We start from the raw sequence: 17038 nt of genomic DNA on the forward strand, positions 1-17038 counted from the left end.
CTGTTGACTTTTCTTTAAACTATGACTTTGCCACTTGGATTTTCTTTTCTACTTTTTTTTATTACTTTTCTATATTTTTTATCTCAAACTGTTCCACACCCTTAAATTTTTGATATATGCTGTTAGCTCTGTTTCTATTTTAGTGTTTTTTTCTGTGTTTCACTAGCTGCCTATAAGATGTGACTATTTCAATACGCTGCCATCACCTGAAAACGGAACTAACTTTAAGTGAAAGCTCTACCCACCTTCTCTTTTTTATTATGTGAATACCCCGCGCTGAAAGCTCAGACTGCATTCTGTATGCTGCTTCTGCCGTTTCCATGAAGAAAGATCCTATATTTCCTATATGTCTGACCTATCTGCCTGATTGCTCCAACCCCTGCCCTAGGACAGGCCACATAACCTGCGTGGAGTCAGGCTCTTCCCAACTTTAAGTTGCATTGCTTCTAAATTGAATTTATGAGAATCTTTTGTTTGTTTCTTTAACATCATCTCCTGAAAACTGATTGTGGAACTTAGTATCTAATGGGGATCACTTCTAAACTCAGCCAGGGTTTGAAGGCCCTCAATCAGTTGCTCCTGTCTTAACCTAAGTAACATTGCTTTCCTGATTATTCCACAGACTCCATAATCATTTCAGCCTCCATATAGTCCCTTAGTTCCTTGAAGAACTAACCTGTTCTTCCCCTTGTTCACCAAGCTGTCAGCTACCATTAATTTTCCTCCTATCCTCTGAATTTCTTTCTTTCTTTCTTTTTTTCTTTAAGACAGTGTCTCAAAAACGTAAAGCCTGAGCTAGAAAGGTTAGTAAACATACCTGAGCTAGAAAAGTTAGTAAATGTAAATATTTCATGATTTTGTCTGAACTATGAGCCACATGGTTGAGGGACTAGATCTTATATTTATTCTGTTCATCCCTCAGCACCTAGTCCAGTACTCAATTTTAATCAATCTATCATGTTCTATTATTCCACTCTCTCCTCACAAGATCAGTGCTTATTGTTGGTACCCTAACCTGAACTGCTCATTCTCATTCTTCATGTCCTCTCTGTCACCACCCCCAACAAGAACATATAAATGGCAGTATATATATGGAAATACACATACACACATATAATACATATATATATGCAATATATATATTTAATTAAAGATGTTATTTTTAAAGCCCAGTTCAAGAAGGCATGAGACTTATCTAGAGACTCACAGGTATTCTAATAACTGTCTAGATAAAAACTATCTAAAGATATTCAGGGGAAAATGGGGGGAAAAACTAAGACCTTAAAAGTTCTGAGGGAAAGGCACTTTTTTAAATTTTCAGATTAATGTGAGGGTACAAACAATTAGGTTACAGTGTTTGTGCTTATTAGGTCAGGTCAGTTACGTCCTGATCCCAGGAGGTATGCCACTTACCCTTACCTTGTGCCCACCAGGTGAGAGCATGGTAATCTCCCTCCCTATTCTCCCCTCCCTCCTGGAAAGCTACTTTTTAAAATGCTGTTAAGCATTTGATTACACTACATATACTTTACTTTTCTGGGATAAAACAGATTTCAAATATTTAGCCCCACCTCAGATTATATTTGGGATTCATAACATATGACTGTCATGTAGTTAAAGACATTTAATTTTCAACTTATCAGCACAGTCTATAAAAATGTAAACCAATGCGCATGTGAAGGCTTGGAACTTGCTTTAGTGAATGTATTAGAATTATTTATATTAGCAAAATGATTCTGTGATTATAAACAGGTATTTCTCTTAAGTACTTAAGGAGCTCAGTAGCATTTATTCTACTGAATATTTTGTACCACTTCCTTTAACTATAAACTATAACTTCCGTCCTTCCTATAAACTCCTTAAGTGTATATTGTTCACTTTAATTGGTGAAAAGGTTGGCTAATATCAAAAGATTAGATAGTAAATTTTCAAATTAATTTCATATTGTGAAATGAAATAAGATTGGTTTATAGTGGTTTTGAAAGTTATACTAATTCTTAGTTCACAGAATAAATTAGTTTTTAAAGAATTTATTTTACTTAATCATAAAAACTGTCTGCTTTTCTGTTATAGGAAAACTAGGACTGGAAGAATATGCTGTCTTTTACCCACCAAATGGTAAGAGTGATGCTATTGCTTCCTCTAGTGGGAAATAGGAAAATTACAACTTTTATAACAGGAATGTGACTCTCTATCTTTAAACTCATAATCACTTATCTAGAGTAAACTTCCATAGAACGTATACTTCAATGAATTTCCCGACTTCTGTGCTGGTTTTATCCTAAACTATACATACCCTCTCTGGTTCTTCTTGGGACTATAAGTAAATTTGTGAGAAAGCTGGGTAGGCTTGGGTGTCTTAAGTTTAGGCCACTTGAGGACATTAACTACTCCGACTAGAACCTTCTTTTTGGCTTTATTGGAGCAGTGCTCTAGTCATGGAGGGGATTGCCTTGTGCTGCATTTTATTGTTCTCATACTTTGAGCATTAAGGTATTTATGAAATAAAAAGATTTCGATGATATAAAGTGATCAAATATATAATGACTTCGTTATACCTTAAATATTCCTTTGAGATTTATTGGATAGTTTTTTAATATATGCTTCTTGGAAAAGCAATATGTAGCAGTCCTTATTATCATAATACTAAGTTGCATCCTGAAGAAGTTCTTTTACTCCAGCAGAGTTAAGAACGTGGGCTTTGTAATGCAGCAGACCTGGGTTCAGATCCCAGTTCTGTCAGCTCACCCTGTGACCTGGGGTAAGTTACATGACTTCTCCGAACTTCAGATTCATCATCTGTAGCATGTGGATAATAAGTTGAATGAGGTACGGTATGTGATACAGCACAGTGCCTGACATATAGTGAATCCACAGAAAACGTGAAAATGTTGAGTGTGTTAAACAGGATCGATCGCTGTCTGAAACTCACACTTGGCTTTGGCTCTCAGGTACCACTGTCTCCCTGTGCCTCTCCACTTGTGACTCAGTCTCTTTTCCAGGCCGTCTGCCCCTGTCTCTCATTAAGCGTCTTACCTGTGTTCTGCTGCTCTTGTTTTTTCACACTTTTTGCTAGGGGCTTCCGTCTACTTTCATGATTTCATTGGTTTGTTAATTACTCTATAAAATGTATATCTGACTTTTCCCATAATTATTTCAAACATCCCAACCTGAACTTACTATTTTATCTTCCTGTGCCTACCCCCAAAAGAAAAGAAAAATGAAGCAAAACTAAATTTAAGATGCAGCAACTCCAACTCGGTCAGTTAATCGTATTATCATCTACCCAGTAATTCAAGGCCTTAAACGTGATAGTCATCCTATGTTTCTCCAGGTCTTGCACCCAGCTTATCTAATAAGTCTCCAGGGTCTTCCAATGGCGTCTTCCAAGTGCATCTGGGAACCTCTCTTTTTCACCATCACTGCCGCCTGGCCCTCTTTCAGGCCTTACTGTCTTTAGCTTATTAACTACCCTCCGTCTGGTCTCTCTTCCCCCAGTCTTGTCTAGTTTTGCTCTGCCTTTTACCCTGCTGAGTTATACATTTAAAATGAAAATCTGAAAATTGCCATTTTACTCAATGTTTTCTTAATGGCTCACCATCTCTTAACAAGTAATATTCAAGCTTCTCAGCATGGCACGTGAGGAGCTCTGGAGCCTGACCCTGTATAGTCTGCTTCTGGGCTTCATTGCTCACTCTTTCCCGTCATCTTTTTCTATCTCAGTCGTATCAAACTGTTTATTCTTCACACACAGCTACGGTCTCTCACAAGAGCACTCTGCTGCTTCCTGCCTCTCATTGCCTCACCTGCTCCTGTGCCTACAGTAACCCATCCAACCTGTCTTCACCTGAATGTCCTCAAGGTTCAGTTTAGGCTGTTTTCCCTGAATGTAAGGCTCTTCCTCTAGAGCAGTGTTTTTTCAACCTTTTTTTATCTCATGGCACACTTGAACTGATATTAAACTTCCATGGTACTCTTCAAGTATGTGGATCAAAAAGAGTACAAAAAGAGAATATACTTATTGTGCTTTGAACTTCTTTTCAGAATAATTCAATTAATGATCTTTAAAAATATTCATAGCATGCCTAAGATCTCACAGCACACCAGTGTGCCACAGCACATTGGTTAAAAATCACTGCTCTCGACTACTGTAAGACCTAGTGTGAAAAACTTTGGCATCTCTAAGTAGATTATCTTGATATTTTTATCTTCTCTAAATTTCAGCCTTCTTGAGGTTCGGGACCATATAATCATTTTCATTCCCCCAGTATACATGTGTAGCATGTACTAGGAGTGTAATGAGTGTTTAGAGTGTTTACTTGAACTAAATTAGAAGCTTCCTAATTTTACCATTAGAAGCTTCCTAATTAGAACCACTGTTACATTTGTCTTCCCCAGAAACCTAATTTTTTGGACAATTTTTTATATTTATCTGAGAAATAGGAAGTAAGAAAAAAATAAAATTCCTCTGAATAGCCAAAAGAGCTCCCCGTGGATTCAAGCGCCTTCTCTGTATTCACAGGATAGTTTTTTCAACGTAGTTTAGAACATATTTTCTCTTAACACATATGTCTAAAAATTCACTTTATTCTTTTTTTATCCCCCCCCTACAAAAATAGAAGAACAGAAAGAGGCTGATACAGATAGGAAAAATTGCCAATAACCATGATAAGTAAAAACCAGAGACTTCGCAGGGAAATTATAAAAGCTATAAAATAGCGTATAAGAGCGTTCCAGTGAATCATTCTGGGAACATTTTATGTAAAAGCCAATCACTATATTCCTTTAAAAAGGTATAATTAGCATATTATAATTTAAGATCTTTAAAATGAGCTTAAGACACTAAAAATGTTGTTTTCATAATAAACAGTAGTTGTAGCAGCAGCAACTTAACAGTCTGAGCAGTCTTATGTATCAGGCAGTGTGTTAACCACATTACCTGTGTTAACTGATGAGTCCTTACAGGAACCCTACGAGGTAGGTACTAAGATTTAAAGATAAAGAAACTGAGGCACAAATTGTTAACCTGCCCAGCTAGTCAGAGGCAAAGCCCAGCTCTGAACCCAAGCCGTCTGGCTTCAGAAGCAGGATTCTTACCCATGTGTCCTGCTGCCTCAGAAAACGGTACTGTGCTCATTAGAGTATCTTCTAGAAGAAAGATAAGTAGTTAATATATTGAGAAAGTAAAAGATGTATATAACAGATTCTAGAAAGATTTTCATCCAGAAAAATAATAGTTTAATCCTTAATGAGATGAGCTGTTGATAAACTTAATTCTATAGAATCATTTCAGCACTCAGTTTGTTTTAGAACTTACCAGAATTAAGGAGGACTCTTTTTCTCTGGACAGTGATTCTGAAGTTGCAAAAGCAAGGAGGACAAAGTCTGGTCAGTCTGCTGACCCTTTACTTTCCCCCAAGGCATTACGAAGCAACATTTTTATATCACCTTCCCTGTTTTGAAGCTTGGCAAAGATAATATTACTTTAAAATCTCAAAGATACCTCAACCAGTACTACCACCAAACTTGGCCTGGCTTTCTTGGTCTTGGGGGAATCACTGGAGAGATTTGCCCACAGCTCACTTGGTCTCTGCCCAGATCAGTTCTTATGGGGGCAGCAGTTTTCTCAAACTCCCCCCACACATGTACGATCACCTTCCCTAGGGTGGAAATGCCAGGCCATGGTGGCAGCGGGCATTCTGCTCTCCCTCTTCCTTTGGGGCATCATCAGTAGACAGTCTTTCTCTAGTAGGCTCTTTAGACAGCTGGTCAGCAAAGTTTCTGAGCTGAGGAAGATTTCTCACAGAAATTTGATAAGCTTTTTATGGTTTCCTTCTTCGTGCAACATCTATAAATTGTCTTTATTCATTTCTTTGCCCTGCTGTGGCTCGCTCTTTTAGATGGTTGATCCACAGTATGCAACACAAAAAAAATACCTGCCGCCAAGGAGCTTACTTTCTAGTAAGAGAGACATATAACAAATAAACAGGTAAATAATGGAAAGTACTTCAGAGAGTGATACAGTGAACAAGGGAAGGGAACAGAAATTGTAGTGAGTTGGGATAAGTGTGGCTGTCTCAGAAAAAGTAGTCAGGAAAGGTGCCTGTGAGGAGATAGAGTATCAGGAGACCAGAATATGTGGAGTGAGCTGTGCAATGAAATGGGAGAAGAGCATTCCAGAGGGAGTGCACAGCCTTGTGAAGGCCAAAGGCAGAAACAAGCGTGATGGTCTGAAGAACCAAGCTGTGACTGGCAATGGTGAGCAAAGCATAGGCTGATACGTGGTGTGGTAAAAGTGGTAGACAGGGACCAGGTCACTTAGGAAAAACAGTGGATGTGGAATTGTCTAGGCTGGGCACAGTGGTTCCCACCTATAATCCCAGCACTTTGGGAAGCTGAGGCCGGAGGATCACTTTGAGACCAGCCTGGGCAACATAGTGAGACCCTGTCTCTATAAAAAAATTTAAAAATTAGCTGAGTATGCTGGCATATTCCTATAGCCCCAGCTACTCAGGAGGCTAAGGCCAGAGGATCACTTGAGCCCCTGAGTTCGATGCTGCAGTGACTTGTCATCATGCCATTACACTCCACAGAGCAAGACTCTTTCTGTAAAATAATAATAATAATAATAAAAGTCTTATCTAGTAAGTCCGATGTCTGGGCTTCTTCAGGGAAAGTTTCTATTAATTTCTGTTTTTCTATGAATGAGCTGTATTCTCTTATTTCTTTTGCATGCCCAGTAATATTTTTCATTGTAAAAAATTGGATAGCTAGAGTATTATAATGTGGTATCTCTGGAAATCAGATTCTCCTCCTTCTCCAGAGTTAGTTATTGTTGCTTGTTGTGGATTATAGTTGTATATCTCTTTAGTGATTTTCTAAACTGTTTTTATAAAGATCATATTCTTAGTCTTGTGTGCCTACAGAAGCCTTTGTTCCATTAGCTTAATGGTTGGCTAGTGATTAACAGAGATTTTCTTAAATATCTGGAACCAAAAATTAAAATTAAAGAACTAAAACGCTCCCCCAGTCTTTGCAGATGGTCAGGATGTCGGGCTATTCCTTCTGGGCTTAGCCAAGTCATTTACAGGCCTGTGTTGTACAGAGCCTAAAAGTCGGTCAGAGGTGAAAGCCTGTGGGCCTCTCAGGTCTCTTTTAGGTTTCTCTGTCTGCACGGATGCTTGTTAGTCCTTATGCCCTGCTGTAGCTCCTTTTCCAGCCTTTTGTGTCCTAGGCTTTTCAATCTATTTGCTCCATCCTTTATTCCTTCTCACAGATGATTGCAGCTAGTTTATATTTCCCTTTAAATGCCTTTGACAAATGCCTCCTGACAGGCCACTGTAATCCTAAGATAGGTCTGAGACCAGGCGAATGAAACAAAGGCAGGCTGCTGAGCCAGTCCCTCCGGTAGCTACGAGGTAGATCAGGACACACAATCACAGTTTCCTGATGGCCACCGTCTTTATGGCTCTTGCCAAGCTGGGGAGTAGGGATGGTAGGCAGGTAAATGAGAATACTCCCGTACTGCTCTCTACCAAAATTCCTTCTTCATTAAGAATTCTCCTGCTTATTGTAAGTGGTTTTTTGTTAGAGTTCATAATAGTTGATCTAACAGTTCTTGCCAGCCTAACTATTGCTTTAGTGGAGGGATGAAGTTTGGGTGTTCCCTGCTCCGCTTTTCTCAGTAACATCTCCCTTCCAATTCCTGACTAATTCCAGGCTTCTAAAGGCCTGTCCTGACTGCTGTGTAGCATACAGGTGTTACTAGAATGTAAGCTCCAAGAGAACAAGGACCTTCATAGTTTTGATGACCAGTATATCTAGTCCTAGAATCATCCATGACATAAAGTCTGTGCTCAGTAAACATTGTTGAATGAATGAGGGAATGAACAGAGAGTACAGAGAAATAAGAACAGAAGCAAGGTGACCAGACCTAGGGAAAAAATACCTATAGATGTGGCAGAGGCTTAATAAGTGTAAGCACCCACCATAATTTGCTAATCTGTGTTACTTACAAGACAGAAGAAAATAATTAATTGCTTATGAACATGGGGTAGGAGAATTCAAAGTTCTATCATAGTGATTCTCAACCAAGAGCAGTTCCCACAACACACACACACGCATATACCCCAGAGAACATTTGGCAATATCTAAAGATATTTTTGGTTGTCACAACCAGGAGGAGGGCTGCTGATAAACGTCCTACAGTGCATAGGACAGCCCCTTACAGCAAAAAGTAGGAAAGGCACTTAGAAGAAATAGTGAAAATAGATCACCTTAAATCTTTCTGCAGGTGTCAAGTTGATAAATAACAGTGTATGTTGTCATCTACATTAAGCAAACTTAAAACATCTCATATTCCAAAATTCACCTGAAGTGTGACTTTAGACATAAATTGAAAATCTCATTAAAAATTTAAAGTATTATTTTTAGATATATATCTAAATATGGTTATGTTCAGATGTTTTGAGAAATTTTAACTACTGAAATAAAATAACAAAGTCATAAGTCTGAAGTTCATATTGGAAATATAATGGAATAGCTAGAAAACAATTTAATCGTTGTCCTAATCTCTACCCTTACTGACCTGTAGACTATATGTGGAACGAAAATAAACAGAGGAAATAACTATTTCAACAGATGAATTAAATAAACGGTGCTAAGTAATCCCAAATGAAAGAGTGCAAAAGTTTGCTTTCAACTGGGGTGAAGTTGAAGTGATTCAGATGTAGAGTTATGGTACAACTATAAATACTAAGTATTCATAGAGACAGTGAGGAAATGAAGGGGAAACATTTAATAAGTACAAAGCATGTTAATATTTGGGGTATTTTCTGAGTCATATTTGCTATTTATAGCTCATCTGGTTCGATTTATTTTTGTTGACAGTGTTTACCACTCTGAACTTTTTCAAAGCCCTGTTAAATCATCACTTTATAAAGTGATTCATATTGAATATAATGGGCAGTTAATACTTTGGACTTTCTTCAGGTGCATAAGAGAAGTCTGGAATCCAAAAAAAAATACCCGTAACAGACTTGTAGAACGCTAAGGTCAGATATGAGATGTGTCCCAAGCATCCCGAGGCCTGCTGAAGCACAGTCTTGGGAGGTAGCCAAGTGAATGAAACTTGACCGTCAAAAGGCTGAAGTGATGAGAGGCAAAGGAAGGGATTTTGGAAAACTAGCCAACAATATGACAACCTAAGATCAAAGAAATACTCTAGGTGGTGTGCACCCTACAGTGCTAATGGATCCTTCACTGCTTCTTATGCCGCCTGCTTTCGCTTGCCAGAACTTGACTGTGCCCTTCTTCAACAAAGTAGACTGTGTAGCCTTTTTTGGAGCTATAAGCCCTGGCTAATCTTGGCTAAGCTGAAGTGTACCCTTACCTAATACTGACAAAAAAAGATTTTCTTAGGTTTAAGCTGATACCTAAATGCGGTACTCATCTTCTGAAAGTATAAAATTGCTTCGGGTTATTGAGCATCTGCTGGGGACTAAACACCATGCTGGTGCGCTTTAAATACATTTCTGCTTTGGGGCAACACAGTGAAGTTGATCCTGTTTATCTCTGTTTTCAGAAATGAAAATAGAGATTCAGTGAGGGCTGGTAAGATGCCCAGAGTCCCACAGGATTCGAATTCATATCTGTGTGGCTTCAGTGGTCATTTATTCTTTCCACACCGAGTTATTGAGAGCCTCCTGTCTTACATCTTGCTTCCTTATTCATAAATTAATTCTGTTCCTTAATATTTTATTTACAAGGCTTTATTATATTTGTGAATGCTCAAGTTCCAGTTATTAGTGACATACATCGAGCACCTCACTTGTAGAAGGTGCTATGCTGGATGCTGAAGACATGCACAGTGTGAAATACAGTGCCTGCTGCAGACGGCTTGCAACCTGGCCACGTGGAGAGCAGCTGCAGATCTCAGAACTTGGGAGAAATGCAGGGAAAGTGTGATTAACATGAGACATCTTGGTACTTGAATCCCTTTCCACTGCTTGGCAGTTCACTAATTCCTCCATTGTAAGCTCCCTTGTTAACAGTGCCTTGTCCTGAGTTTAGCATTCTTGCCTTTAGTAGATGCTTAACAAAAATTAGTAGAAGATGAAAATAATGACAATAAGGGCTTAATTTCTGACTGCCTTAACCCACTTCTTGACATGTTTCTGTAGTGGCTTAACAGAGGAAGGCAAAGTGTTTTTGAAGGAGGAATATGGGGTTTGATAAAATAGCAATTTGCTTTGAGACTTAGTATGTACAGAGAGATAATATATACTTCCATAAGGCATGAAAACATGCCTTTTATTAACTTATTTAGTTTTTCTTTCACATGTCAACGTATTTACTGTTGAAAAGTTGGAAAAGACAAACTTTTTTATCATTTGTTAAAAGTCTGTAATTAGTAAAGTAAATGACATGCAACAGCAGAGGGTGAAGGTAGAAAAAGATGGGTGTTCACAAGAAGAAAAAGAGACTCAGCCCAAGAATAGAGCAGGGGGAGTTGAAGAAAGATGTTCTTCCAGCTCTTCTGAAGGCGCCTAGACTGGAGCTGGGGGCTCCAGTATCATTGGGAATGTTGACCTTCCACTCTGGTTTTTAGTTTTTCTGGCTTCTAGAAAGCAAAGGACCTTTATGTTGGTTAACAGTCATGCTTTTGGAAAATCTTCATATATACAGTTTTCTTCAAGTCTCATACATTTTTCTATATTTACTCCACACATAATTGTTAATATCAAATTTTAGAGTCCAGTGATATTTCAGAGGCAATCTTAGTCCCTTTACATATCAGAAAGATTACTGAATCTCAGGAGATTTGATGCTTTTCCTAAGGTTACCCAGCTGGTTTGTCTGAAGCCCACAGTGGAATTCCCTTCTCCTAACTAGAGACCAATATTTCTCTTATAGCTTCTCTATGCATCATTTATTCATCTATCCATTCATTCATTCAGCAAGCAAGCATGCATTCATCATCAACTATGATGATGGCACTGTAAGTTGTATTACAGAGATGGGTAAAACATATTTCCTGTCCTCTGGAGCAATCAGGTAAATAGCTGATTGTATCACAAAATATAGTAAAATCATAGTATTGGAAATACGAACAAAGTGCCATGAGAATGCAGGAAAATGAGTGTTAATTATGATTAGAAGATCAGGAAATGTTTCTCTGAGGTTGTAGCTGACCTGGGTAAGGTTTCAGTGGCTGAGTAGGATACAGAATTATCGAGTTCAGAGTTACCAAAGAATGATGAGTTCTGGTGATGATAAATAATCTGGTGTGGTGATAGAGTCAGGATGGTATGACAGAGTGGAGGCAGATATAGCTCAGGTTGCAGGACAGAATCATGAGTGTTTAAGGCCACATCAAACGTCTTGAATTCCACTTTGAAGACAGGGCCAGAATGTGAATTCCATAAATACAGGGACAATGTCATAAGCCTTTTAATATCCCCAGAGGCTACAGAGTGGGTTTTTAAATATTGATGAATTGGATAAGCAGTTCTTTGGTGGATGGATAAATAGCCACTGGGAAAACCCTCAGTGGATGTAGAGCCCTTTCTCATGATCTCATCAATATTTTTGGAAGATAACGTGAGCCATTTAGAAAGTTCAACTGAGAGCCAAGAGTTTGGAGGAAGGGATACAGATTAGCAGGTTCTTGCAGAACCCTAGGTAAAAGTTCATCAAAGCCTAAATTCACTTGCATAGCAATAGGGAAAGAAATAAAAGGTTTAAAAAATGGTAGAGGTGGATTCTCAAGAGCTTCATATCCTTCTTCTGAAAGCATTTAGTGAGTACCTCTCATATTCTCAGTGCTATACTTGTCTCTGGAGATAAAGATATACCTATAAATAAGACATAGTTCCTGGTGGCGCCTGTGGCTCAAGGGAGTAGGGCACCGGCCCCATATGCCGGAGGTGGTGGGTTCAAACCCAGCCCTGGCCAAAAACTGCAAGATTATAAAGAGATGTTGTTAAAAAAAAAAAAAGGCATAGTTCCTATGATCAAAGGATTTATTCCTCTAGGAGAGAAAAAGTAAAAAATAATTACAAAATAGTAGGGAAGGAATACAGTGTTTGTTAAGTACTGACTTTGTTTCAGTTACTGTGCTAGTCGCATTACGTCCATCATCATATTTAATCCTCACCACCTCATTGGTACTGCCCCAATGTGGTAGGTAGGCCTATGCTAGGTGGGCCTCCATTTGTACTCCTACCCTGGGCCCCACAAAGGTTAAGGATAGACCTGCCTTCATCTACACACGAACATCTACATACCTACATCTAACCTTTGCAGGGCCCAGGGTAGGAGTACAAATGGATCCTACCTACCATAAGTCTAAGTATTTAAAAGCTATAAATTAGACTAAGAAACTGATAAAGTCTACTCTGTTTTCTTGGCTTAACACATATGCCTTCATAATAATCTAGAAGGCCAGGTTTAAATTCAGGAGAATTCAGACTTCTCAGCCATCCCTGGCCTGTGGTATCCCCACCCCCTTCTCATCCATGGCTCCGCCCTACACCTTGGGCAGACTACATGGACGTACACATGGACTTGCTAAGCCTGTGGGTCTAGGCTCTGTTCATGCTTTCCACAAAGAGCCACCCTTTGGTCACCTCTCTGTCTTAAGGCACATCTATCAGGAAGGGGCTTTACATCAAAGAGAATATTCAGGCTCTAAAAGCTGGCTTAGGGTGGAGAATTTTAGGGTCCTGAATACCTGATTTGTGATCTCAAAGGAGAGGCATGGGCTGTGGGTAAAGAGCACAGCCTGAGGAGGACCAGAGGGGGCCCTCAGCTCAAGCCTCCCTATCTAAGTGTAAGAGGAAACAAGTAAAGTAACTTACCTAAATGTAGATAGGAGAAAGTGGTAGAGCCAAAATTGCCCAAATTGTCTAGGCACATGGAGAAGGACTAGTACCTCAGTCAATCAAAGCAATGATGGGAGCTCTCTGCAAACTCAAACTCCTGGTTTCTAGTGATCCTCTCCCCTCAGCCTCCTGAGTAGCTGAGACTACAGGCAACCACCACAACACCTGACTTATTTTTCTATTTTTAGTAGAGACAGGTACCTGAGCTCAAATAGTCCTCCCTCCTTGGCCTCCCAGAGCACAGGCATGAGTCACCATACCCTGTCAAATATGAACTTATTATCTCTGATGTAAGGATGTTTATAATATCCTTCACTGAATGGCTCAGCGCCTCTGGCTAAAGTAGCTAAGGCGCCAGCCACATACACCTAAGGTGGCGGTTTCGAATCCAGCCCAGGCCCTCCAGACAACAGTGACAGCTGCAACCAAAAAATAGCCAGGCATTGTGGCGGGTGCCTGTGGTCCCAGCTCCTTGGGAGGCTAAGGCAGGAGACTCGCTTGAGCCCAGGAGGTGGAGGTTGCTGTGAGCTGTGATGCCACAGCATTCTACCCAGGGGGGACAGCTTGAGGCTCTGCCTCAAACAAACAAACAAACAAACAAAAAAACCCTTCACTGAAAGGATGCAGTGAAATAGGAGAGACTGTGATAAGACCTACCCACTCTTTGCCTGTGTCTCGCCACTATCCACCTTAAGACCAAGCTGTGCTCAGTAATCCAGCCCTGTAAGGGGTTGACAGTTGCTGTGAAGCTCAGAGCTTGGAGGTCACCCTTCTCTGGTAGTTCTCTGCCCTGGCTTTGTTGGCTCTTATCAGTGAGGCCTTCTCTGCCCTCCCCACACCTTGTCCTCCCCTTCCTCCTTCCCGCCTTCATTTTCCTGTGTAGCACTTACCACTGTCTGAAATATATTCACTTGTTCTTACTCTAATTTTTCTGGCCCTAAGAAAGAGGCAGCTCTAGTTCTTAGACGAGTGTCTGGCAGAAAGCAGAGGCTGATACTTGCTGAAGGCTGCACACAAACCAGGGTGGAGGGGGATCAGTCACAGGGTGTGAGCCCAAATAGGAGTGACAAACTTTTCCTGGTACCAGCCAGAGAGTAAATGTTTTAAGTTTTGCTGAAAACAAACAATCCTTGCTCCATATTATTCTTTGTAAATAATCTTTGATTAAGCCATTTTGTTAGCTCCCAGGCAGCACATAAGCCGTGGACCTGACTATCGTGGACCTGACTATCGCTTGCCAACCACAGTGAAAGTCAGAGGAAATAGGATTTGAAGCCCAGGTGAAGATGTTGGGTAGAACCAAAAGGGGCCTGTCTTCCTTCTAGATGAAATACAAAGAGCAGGCAAATGAGAAAAGTTCCTGTCAGTGCACCAGCCTCCTAGTGAGGGCAGACTGAGTTCCGCAATTCAGTGTTAAATACGTGAAAGGTGGGAATGTTTCGAAAGAACAGAGTGGCTACTCAGATAGAGGGGGATGAGAAGATGGATAGCACACATGATTCAGCCAAAGTTGCCACACGAATCTGTGCTAGAAGACTAGGGGGAAAAGGAGAAGGGTGAGCCTGAGAATTACAGCTTGTGAAGCTGAAGATGATCTGCACAAAATTCTGAAGGTGGTTGGCCTGATGTACCAGTTCAGAATAATAATTAATTTTCCTCATACTCTTTTTGATAAAACTGCTTCTAGAAACAACAAAGAAATATGAACTAATTTGTGGGTGACAATAATAGTATTTATGTATTAATAAGTAGTCGAAGCTATAACTGTTATCTCATTAATGATACTGTGTAAGTTCTAGCATTATCTCTGATTTACAGATGAGGAAACTAAAGCTTAGAGAAGTTAAGAAACTTACCCAAAGGCTCACAAAGCTCTTAAAAGTGGCAGATCCAGATGAATCCAATCAAATCTGTTTGACACCCAGTCCATGCTGTTAACTTACCTCATTAAGGTGCTGATTAATAAATTGATATCAGTGTGGAAGGAGGTGTCTAGTGACAATTTCTGCCCTCTCTCATTTAGCCTTTTTATCTTGCTTTAGATGAGGACATAGAATACTCACCAAAATTTTTAATAATGTGGAACCAGGAAGAATGGGTGATACATTCAGCACTATGTAACAGAAGGAGAGTCCAGGATTATCTCCAATTGGAATGTTTCACCAAAGAAGAAATGTAATGCAGATAAAAATATAATCCTTTACTTAGGTCCAGAAACAACTACCCAAGTGCACTCTCTTAGCTGTGGGGTGTGAAGAGAAGAAAAATGTTCAGAGGTTTTTGCCACCTCATTTCAAGGACTGTGGTGAACTGTAGCTTGTCCAGAGGAAAATGAAATAGGGGAGCTATTCAAGACTACTTCATCCAACGAACAATGAAAGGAACTTACAAAGTCTTGAGGCAAAAAAAATCCTGATGGTGGTATTTCTGAAAGTTTTTATATGGAAGATAAATTAGACTTGTTCTGTGTGACCTTTTTGTTTGGAACCAGAACTAATAAATAAGGATTATAGGGCCACAGTTTGAGTCAGTATGAAAAATAACTCTTCTAAAATTAAACCAGTTCAAAATTGTAATGGGTTGCATTGAGAATTAATGCATCCCCTGTTGCTGGATATGTTTTAAACTAAGATTGAACTAATCGTTTATTAGAAATTACTCTAGATGACCTCTAAAGTCCCTGCCAACACTGAGTTACTAAGATTTTGCCTCTGAACTTGTCCAGTGAATGAAGCATTTCTATACTATTTTTCAAAAAAGTAAACCTCTCAGCTTTGCTGTGTGTTTGCACCCTGATTTTGTACACTGTTGACTATATGATAGCACACATTATAGAACTTCTGTTTTGAACCTCATCTATACAAACTCTAATTTTTTAGACTGTGACAAAATGTTTAGCACACCAAGTTGGGGTTTGAGTATTTCTTTGAAAAAGATAGATGCTTATTTGTATATAATTCTTGTCAAAGATTATACTGAATTTATACTATATCCCTGCTAATATTTCTTCTAAGCCGTGTTCTATGATTAATTTTAGTAAGTGTAATAAACACCCATGGTATATTCTGGAAAGTGATATTTTCAAGAAGTGCCTTGAAAAGCTCACTTAATCTTTGAACAGATTAAATTCTGATCTACAGCGTGAAGTTGTTTTAGGAGGGACATAATCTATTTGACTTTCTGAGACTGTTATAATTAGTTCTGAATTCTGTGATCTACCTTGTTATATTTTCGTTCTGTTTTTATATACATATATTCAAAGTTTTTTTTTAATCATTATCAATATAAAGTTAACTGGATATACATTTGAAAGCCTCTTGCTTGCTTTTCTAAAGGTATGACAGACATTTATTTATTTTTTTTCTTTTTATTTATTTATTTATTTATTTATTATTTTTTTTATTAGACATTTATTTTTATTGGTTACCATCACTAAGTCTTTCCGATATTCATAACCAAGTTGAAGCAAAAATAGAAACTTTTTCTATTTTTAGTTTTAATCCTTTAAAATTTTCCTAATAATCATTAATATTACTAATAATCCATACTACTACTTATTGATAAGAAATACTTATTTTATTTTTTAGGTGTTATCCCTTTTCATGGATTTTCAATGTACGGTAAGTTGGGAGTTAAAATCACTATGTTGTACACAATAAAAACATACAGGGTCATCTGTGAATATTTTAAAAAATAACTGATAGCAATAATTGTTGTTTTCCTATAGTTTTTATTACCTTGCTATAGTATGGTAATAAAAGAAAGATAAATTAAAATGCATACTAGCCCTCCGTAGGTTTTTATTACACTTAGAAAATTAAACTTAAAAATCACACCTTATGTCAAATCACCCACAAGTTATTATGAACATTTTTAAACATTGAATTTTGTATTGTTTTATATGTCCACTTGAAACTAAAAGGTCATCATAATTGTTTAGGTGATGATTTCTTGACCAATTAGAACATACTGTGAAAGAGGCTCTGTGGTGTACCGTCTTTCAATCCAGTGGAAACTAGAGATGCACATTAATATTTAGCTCTGAAAGGTATAAAATCATATTGCTTAAATTTCTGTTTCCTATTTCTTTTAAGAGTCTTTTTAAAAAATAATAGATCAGAAAGAATTCTACACTTCATCTTAGCCAAAAGGCC

General features: G+C 38.6%; 1 protein-coding gene across 1 annotated transcript in view; it reads left to right on the forward strand.

Annotated features, from left to right (window-relative positions):
- The window catches only part of TBC1D19 (TBC1 domain family member 19), a 116083-nt gene that overhangs the window by 81807 nt on the left and 17238 nt on the right, over positions 1-17038 (forward strand). Inside the window, exons 14-15 of the mRNA XM_023515345.1 lie at positions 2074-2118; positions 16472-16504. Coding sequence (XP_023371113.1) covers positions 2074-2118; positions 16472-16504 — 78 coding nt within the window. The remainder of the gene's footprint in view (positions 1-2073; positions 2119-16471; positions 16505-17038) is intronic.

Source organism: Otolemur garnettii, unplaced genomic scaffold (assembly GCF_000181295.1).
Source record: "Otolemur garnettii isolate 467f Iridium unplaced genomic scaffold, OtoGar3 scaffold00069, whole genome shotgun sequence".
In the NCBI taxonomy this organism is placed as follows: domain Eukaryota; kingdom Metazoa; phylum Chordata; class Mammalia; order Primates; family Galagidae; genus Otolemur; species Otolemur garnettii.